The sequence below is a fragment of the Miscanthus floridulus genome, chromosome 3 (genome assembly GCF_019320115.1).
Source record: "Miscanthus floridulus cultivar M001 chromosome 3, ASM1932011v1, whole genome shotgun sequence".
In the NCBI taxonomy this organism is placed as follows: Eukaryota; Viridiplantae; Streptophyta; class Magnoliopsida; order Poales; family Poaceae; genus Miscanthus; species Miscanthus floridulus.
Window position 1 is genome coordinate 125,636,070 of NC_089582.1, and position 8,288 is coordinate 125,644,357.

Consider the following 8,288-nt stretch of genomic DNA (forward strand, 5'->3'; position numbering starts at 1 on the left):
TCAAAACACATACCAACTAAACCAACCCCTATACCATTGAAAAGTACTCACTTTGATGCAACCCACTAAGGAAAAACATAATACTAAAGTTTAATCCAATTTTTAGAATTAAATTGCCAAAGTAACATTGACACTACCAACTTTTAGACTTAGAAGAATTTAAAGCTAAGGCTGACCTGAATTTCCAATTCAAATTCTAAGCCCCTAAAAGTACTAATTAACAACCCATATTCTTGAAAAGCAAAGTTGCATTATCATCTACAAAGTTTGTACTTCAAACTTTATTTAGACGTCACCTATATGTTTTATAGCGTTTTTGTTCAATAAAAATTAGTTAACATCTCTACTTGCTAACTTTATAAATCATGAATTAACTTTTCGTTTTACGATTTTATGTCTCGTTTAAGTTGCAATGCTTTACCTATCCATTACACCATATGCAATATCACTTAAGTATGATGCTCATGACATATTTAGGAAGTGATTCACTATGTAACACCGAGGGTGTTACACGCTACTCGATAGCTTGACCATGCAGAAGTGAGAATGAAGTACGACATTGATCATGCAAAGTGGGATAGTTCAAACCACAAGTGTTTGATGGTTATTAAGGGCTCCATTGAGGATCCAATAAGGGGTTCAATCCCAGAATGTACCACCGCCACTAAGTATCTCAAGAAGGTGAAGAGTCAGTTCACTGGCTCTTCAAAGGCTTATGCAAGCACTCTTATTAAGAAGTTAGTCAATGAGAAATACTCTGGTGGAGGGATTAGAGAGCACATTTTGAAGAAGAGCAACATGACATCTAAGCTCAAGCCAATGGACTTAGAGCTCAAGGATGAGTTCCTAATTCATTTGGTTTTTGCATCTTTGCCCAAAGAGTATGAGACTTTTGTTGTTAATTATAACTTACAGCTAGATAAGTGGGACAATGAGAAGCTCATTGCCATATGTGTGTAAGAAGAGGAGGGGCCTAAGAGCTCACATGGCGACTCTATCAACCATGTGAAGGAAAATAAAAACAAGAACTTTAACAACAAGAATGCTAAACCACAAGGGAAACCTCAGTGGGACAATAGCTCCTCTTCTAAGTCACAAGGAAAGGCCCCACAGAAAGATCACCATCAGAAATCCAACTATGTTCAAGTAGACAAGGACACCTACAGATGGTGCTACAAGACTAGACACGACCAGAAAGATTGTCTAGAGTTCCTAAAGCACTTGATCAGAAAAGGTGAGGACATTATTACATTTGTAGATGAGTCCTTGTATTTAAGTTATGCAAAATCTACTTTATGGATGGATTCAAGTGCAACTATTCATGTTGCAAATTCATTACAGGGATTCCATATGAGGAGGACCCTGCAAAGAGGAGAAAGACACATTAATGTGGCAAATGGAGTCAAAGCTGAAGTAGAAGCCATTGGAGAACTCCCATTAGAATTAAATGATGGCTTTGTACTTAAGCTTACATATGTCCTTTATGTACCCTCTTTGCATAGAAACTTAATAAGTGTCTCACGTTTAGACCATGATGGATATGATTGTCATTTTGGTAATGGTCAATGTAAGATAATGTTTAGTCATAAGTGTGTTGATCTTACCTTCCGATAAGACGAGCTTTATTTGTTATCACTTTGTGAGAATGTGAATGTTGTGAGCACTAAGAATGAGAATGTCTTCTCGTGTATGAATGCAAGAAATAAGCGGAAGAGAGTTCATGATATATCATCAAAATTATGGCACTATCGTTTAGGCCATATTTCAAGAGGGAGAATAGAACGATTGATTAAGAAATCAATTCTTCCGTCATTAGAATTTTAAGATTTAGAACAATGTATTGTTTGCATTAAAGGAAAGTATGTTAAGAAAATAAACAAAGAGCCAAACGAAGCGCAGGAATTTTGAAAATAATTCACATAGATATCTATGGTCCTTTTCCTATAAAAAGTGTGGATGGTTATGATTCATTTATAACATTCACAGATAATTATTCTCGCTATAGCTATATTTATCCAATTAAGGAAAGATCAGAAGCATTGGATAAATTTAAGATATTTAAGGTTGAAGTAGAAAATCAGCATAGTTTAAATATTAAGGTAGTAAGATCTGACCGTGGGGGGAGTACTACGGTCAACATACCCCATATGGCCAAGTTTTTAGACCTTTTGCAAAGTTCTTACAGAAAAATGGCATAGTTGCCCAGTACTCTACTCCGGGCGAGCCTCAGCAGAATGGAGTAGCTGAAAGACGCAATCGTACATTAATGGATATGGTGAGAAGTATGATAAGTTACTCCACTTTACTGATAAGTTTGTGGATGGAGGCGTTAAAAATTGCCATTCATGTTCTCAATCGAGTACCAAGTAAGTCGGTGCCCAAGACTCCATATGAATTGTGAACAGGAAGGGAACCCTCACTTAATCACTTACATGTGTGGGGTTGTCCAGCTGAGGCTAAACTATTTAACCCAAATATTAGAAAGCTAGACTCCAAGATAGTCAGTTGCTATTTCATTGGCTATCCAGATAAGTCAAAAGGTTATCGTTTCTACTGTCCTAACAGACATATGAAGTTTATGAAACAAGACACATTGTGTTCTTGGAGGATGATACGGTCAGGGGGAGCATGGTAGCGTGAGAAATTAACCTTGAGGAGAAGAGGGGATATGTGCCCACTCCGATGGTTTAGGAGCCATTTTTCTCGCTACCTGTTGCTGCTGCACCAACAGTACAGGACACTGTAGTGACAACACCTATTGTTAGTTCTCCCGTGGCAACAATGAATGAACATGAGGAACATGTCCTTCAGGATCCTAAAGAACCCGTTGTCGCACATGAGAAAGAGCAACAACAGCCTCATATGGAACAAGCGCCAACTAATGAGGCCCCCAGAAGGTCTTAAAGAGTTAGAAAATCAGCCATTCCTGATGACTACAGAGTCTATGAATGTGAAAATTTTTAAATAGAGGGTGATCCCACCTCATTTAAAGAAGCCATGAGAAGCACTCACTCATCAAAGTGGTTTGAAGCCATGCAAGGTGAAATAAAATCAATGAGTACCAACGGTGTTTGGGACTTAGAAAGAATTCCTAAAGGAGCCAATATAGTAGGCTGTAAATGGGTCTACAAAACTAAATATGACTCCAAAGGGAATGTGGAAAGATTTAAAGTGCAACTTGTGGCGAAAGGCTTTACGCAAAGAGAAGAAATAGATTATAATGAGATATTTTCTCCAGTCTCATGTGTGGATTCCTTTAGAATCATAATGGCGTTAGTGGCACACTATGATTTAAAATTACACCAGATGGATGTAAAGATGGCTTTCCTTAATGGGGATTTAGATGAAAATGTTTATATGGCACAACCAAAAGGTTTTGTCATGAAAGAAAAAGAACATATGGGATGTTGCCTGAAGAAATCCATTTACGGATTAAAACAAGCCTCTAGACAGTGGTATTTAAAGTTTGATGGAATAATAAGGAAGTTTGGGTTTAAAGAGAATATAGAGGACAAGTGCGTTTATATAAAGTTTAAGAATTGGAAATTAATTTTCCTAATCGTGTATGTGGATGACATCTTACTTGCTAGTAGTGATGTTAATCTATTACTGGAGACGAATAAGTTCTTGTCCTCAAATTTTGATATGAAAGATCTCGGTGAAGCTTCGTTCGTTTTAGGGATAGAGATTCACCAAGATAGAAGAAAGGGGCTCTTAGGATTATCGCAAAAGGCATACTTAGAAAAGGTTCTAAAGAAATACATTATGCATGCATGTAAGCCTTCACCTGCTCCTATAGGCAAGGGCGATAGTTTTGGAAAATTCCAATGTCTTAGGAACTAATATGAGATCAATCGAATGAAAGCGGTTATATATGTGTCAGTTGTAGCAAGCTTACAGAATGCTCAAATATGTACACGCCCTGACTTAGCTTTTGTTATCGGAATACTAGGCAGATATCAGAGTAATCCAGGAATAGAACACTCGAGAATGGTAAAGAAGGCTTTTGCATTATTTGCAAGGGACAAAAGGTCTCATGCTAACGTACAGAAGATATGATTCCCTACATATAGAAGGGTATTCAGATTCAGATTTTGTGAGAGATGTAGATGATAGAAAATCCACATCAGGTCATGTATTTACTCTCATAGGGGGAGCTATATCATGGAAAAGCTCCAAGCAAACCGTTACTGCATCGTCCATGAAGTATGCCGAGTTTGTAGCATGTTATGAGGCCACGGGCAGGTGAACTGGCTAAAGAAATTTATGCATGGGTTAAAAGTGGTCGATGGCATTCATAAGCCACTCAAATTGTACTGTGACAATGAGCCAGCAGTATGTTATATTCACAACAGTAAGTCAAGCGGTGCTGTCAAACACATTGACATAAAGTTTTATGTTATGAAATACAAAGTCCGGGATCATTCTATTAGTCTCAAGCATATAAGTACAAAGAAAATACTTGCGGATCCACTTACAAAAGGCTTACCGCCCAATGTGTTCAGAGAACACTTAGCCGGCATGGGTTTATGGGAAAACCTAAGATTCCTGGACAATAAAGGTCTAGTTGAGAATCTGTTTTAAAACAGAGAGGTGTATTGTAGCTATTAATCCAATGGTACTAACCGTTGTGATGAGGCACGCTCTATGCGCTAATCTATGATGTTATGGGAAAAGAGATAAGTATTTTAAGTTTAAGTCATAAGTTGAGATCAATGGAGAGAATATTAGGTTGATCTCCACCAAGTCGGCCCAACGGTTAACTTGGGCCCTGATCCGCGCCCTGATCAGGGGCGCCCAACCAAATCATGGTTGGTGGGCCCCGTTGCACTGCGCTATATAAAAAGGTGGGGGGCGACGGCTCACGGTACGAGGTTCATCGGTTGCCAAAGCACCCCACCGACACTAACCCTAACCGATCTAAGGGAGCGCGGCGGCGGCCGGAAGCGCCGCCACCGTTCGCATCCACTAGCCGTCGCTCCTGGACCTCACTGCAACTCCACCAACTTGCGCCGCCACACCTTTGCCATGGTGACCTCGAGCTTCAGCGCCAAGCTCGCTGATGGTCGGTAACACCTCCCCACTCTCATCATCTCTATCTCTCTCGTTTTTAGTTTATGTTCTAGGATGCTTTATCCCAAATGTAAGAACACCACCCACTAGATCTATTGCCAGTCGATCCTAAGTCTTCACAACCACCACTCTCCTACAAAGATTGACATTCGAGCATTTAAATTTGTTCCACTAATTGTGTCCCCTTACATTTGGACCAACTGATGGATATATGCAGAACTAATCACGGATGCATGCACAATTAATAATTGGAGTGAATATCGGGCATACAAATGGAGTAATCTATTATATCCGCATCACTCTGGCCAGATAAAGAAAACATATATGTGCAATAACAGTGAGAACTACATGAGAGATCGACATTGGTTTGAATTTTGTAAAAAAAAATCTCTCTGACTTTCAATAAAGGACAACATTCCATGAGGCCATAGTACAAAGTCCTACGTATGGATCGACATCATCATAGACCTACTTCTTGCTCAGTGAACGATCATAGTGTCGTTTTGTGATTTTTTTTTTAGACCAAAGGCTTTGGGCCAGCTTGTATTGAAATCTTAACAGATAATATTGTTGGGGTTACCAGCTTACACAACCGCACCAAAACAGCCATCTACCGCAACACACTAGCACCTCTACCACAACACACCACCACCGGCAAACGCAACCCAGAGCGCAGTCCAGCAAAAAAGAGAAAATTACAAGAAAAACACCCTCCTGAAACACCAAAACAGCGCGCCCAAGCCACAGATAGAAACAAAAATCTTCATCAGGCGCACTTCACCAACTTGACAGTCCCTCCTTCAGCAAATGTCGTTTTGTGATATGAACGAAGACAGAGATGTCATGTCATGAAGGTGTTTATAGTGACATACATGTTTATGACAAAGGAGTAACAATATAATACAAGTGTAAGCTTTTTAGTTACTTTATTAAAAAGTAACTAAAAAGGTTACATACATGGGTGTGTTTATAGTAACATACATGTTTATGACAAAGGTCTTTATAGATGTCATGAAGTTTCTTTCATATGACCCCAATTGACACGGGGTGCGTGCATTTTCATGAATTTAGTCCAAAAAGAAACATCACTATTCATTTAGTGACAGATGACGCGTCCGTTAGGAAAAAAAATTGAAAATATTACATCCGAAATAGACAATTCAAAATAGGAGCAGATTCGGAAAATAAAAACATGCACATATGAATCACGTGTTAGACACAAATACACACAGTGCACATTATATTACTACTCGAATAAATATTAAATAACATATTACCACAATATAATTATATTATCAGAGTACAACATCGATACACAGCCTGCACAGATTACTCTCTGGCACAGGCCGCCACAGGATTACACATCCGATAATCGATCCATACTCATACGCACAATCAATTACGCTAACAAACAGCGCCTGCTTAACTAGGTTTTGTGGCAGATCAGTATGCAGCACATACATACGCCTCCGGTCGGTGCACATACAAAGCACATTGCTTACAGGAGGTCATGTGCGGTGCACTGCCAATTAATTAAGTCAGCACGTAGTAGCAGTACGTACCATACGCAACACAGACACAGGACAGGCTAGGCGGCGCGCGAGCGCGCAGACACACACTGAGACACATATCGGATTATCGATCGGTGATGCTAGGTGCATCCTGCATGACAGAAGAGAGAGAGCATGCTTAGATAGGTTTATCTGATGTGGAGGTGGTGGTTCCCGGCAGGGTCGCCCCGGCCGCCGTTCTGGTCGTGCGCCTCCGCCGGGTTCCTCCGGCGCCGCTCGTTGTGCCCCGCCAGGCGCAGGCGGCAGCTCCGCTTGGTGTCGTCGAAGTGCGACAGCTCGTGGAACCTGCAAGCAGACGGGGTCAAGAATGAGGGAGAGGCAGAGAGCTTCGTAGACTGTGGCTGTGCGGCATGCCGTGACCGAAATAAGAACAGGAACCCAAACAGAGGAGCACGGTTCAACTTCCAAAAGAGATTGCATGAGACCACCTGGCAACTTCCAAAAGAGATTGCATGAGAGAGGCTGCTACAAGATCTTGAGTTGAAAGCAACCTAGGATCCATCCAACAGCTCATCATGCTATCCATGATCCAAGAAAAAGCTGCGAGCTTTCTCAAGAGATCCGACGCATTTCAGGCACTAAGTTTTTTTTAAGATTCAATTAAGCTCATTTAATTTAGTACTCGTACGAACTGAAAGTTGGACGGTGCTTTTGAGCATGTCACGCACGCCGGACTGCACTGCACCCCATGACCCATGTGCCGCGAGCAGAGGCGGGGCTTACCGGCTGCATTGCTGGCAGAAGCGCTGGCGGAGGCCGGCGAGGAGGACGACGGACGCCTTGCGGTGCGCGTCGCACACCTTGTGCCTCCGGTTGTACCGCTTCTCGACGCCCATGTCGGCGTTGCACCGCTCCACCTGGCAGCTCGGCCCGACGCCGCCGCCGCCGCCCGCCGCGGCGGCCACGGCGCCGGCGCCCCTGCTCCTCGCCGCCGGCGCCGCCGGGGAGGAGCCGGAGGCGCCAGCAGCCGCTGCGACCCTCCTCGCCGCTGCCCGGGAGGAGCTGCTGGAGGCGCCGCCCGCGGCCGCGGGGTTGTTGTCCTCCACCCCGTGCGGCGGCGGCAGCGCGCCGTTGTTGGCCGCCCCGGAGTCATCCGAGCCGTCGCCAGAAGCCGCGGCAGCCGCGAGCGCGGCCATGGATGCCGCCGCCGAGCTCGAGGGGGCCATGCCGGTGCCGGCGAAGGAGGAGTCGGGCATACGCGGTCGAGAGCTAGCGAGGGTGGATCGGAGCTCTGTGGAGGCCTGGAGCTGTGCTACCTTCCTAGGCTCTCAACATGAGTCTCTCCATATGAGTGGAAGATTGGAGAAGTAGTGGGCTAGAAAAATGTTGAAAGGGATATAAAGACGGGTGCAATGTGTGTGGAGGCAGGACGACGCACATGTGGGCCCCGTACCACGGCTGGTACGTGTACGTACATGTATCACGTATGCATACACTTGCGCATGTACATCGGTATACATCCATTAGGGAGATGTGGGATGTAGATCTCCTGCACTAGAAGCGTAGAAACATTAGACAGCCGAGCTCTCGATCGAAAATCCAAGGAAAATAAATCTCAACTGACATTATTCTTTCTCCCCTCGCTACGGGAGAGCCTGGCTTTGCCGAGTATCGCCGGCTTTGCCGAGTGCTAAATGTCGGGCA

At 43.4% G+C, this 8,288-nt stretch overlaps 2 protein-coding genes across 2 annotated transcripts; one reads left to right on the top strand and one right to left on the bottom strand.

Moving 5' to 3' along the window:
• Positions 1 to 546: 546 nt before the first annotated feature.
• On the top strand, positions 547 to 960 carry LOC136544365 (uncharacterized). Its single transcript, XM_066536553.1, has one exon. The coding sequence runs from the start codon at positions 547 to 549 to the stop codon at positions 958 to 960; it is 414 nt and encodes a 137-aa protein (XP_066392650.1).
• A 5,372-nt stretch (positions 961 to 6,332) lies between these two features.
• On the bottom strand, positions 6,333 to 7,941 carry LOC136546811 (squamosa promoter-binding-like protein 13). Its single transcript, XM_066538780.1, has 2 exons — positions 7,368 to 7,941; positions 6,333 to 6,929 (listed from the first exon to the last, which is right to left on the bottom strand). Exons 1-2 carry the CDS (start codon positions 7,838 to 7,840, stop codon positions 6,773 to 6,775), a joined length of 630 nt encoding a protein of 209 aa, XP_066394877.1. The 5' UTR covers positions 7,841 to 7,941; the 3' UTR covers positions 6,333 to 6,772.
• Between the last annotated feature and the right edge of the window lie 347 nt (positions 7,942 to 8,288).

Excerpts from the sequence above, each read along its gene's own strand:
- LOC136546811 (XM_066538780.1), bottom strand. The coding sequence starts at position 7,840 with ATGCCCGACTCCTCCTTCGCCGGCACCGGCATGGCCCCCTCGAGCTCG. Across the intron at positions 6,930-7,367 it reads TTCTGCCAGCAATGCAGCCG|GTTCCACGAGCTGTCGCACT; the intron begins GTAAGCCCCGCC and ends GTCTGCTTGCAG.
- LOC136544365 (XM_066536553.1), top strand. The coding sequence starts at position 547 with ATGAAGTACGACATTGATCATGCAAAGTGGGATAGTTCAAACCACAAG.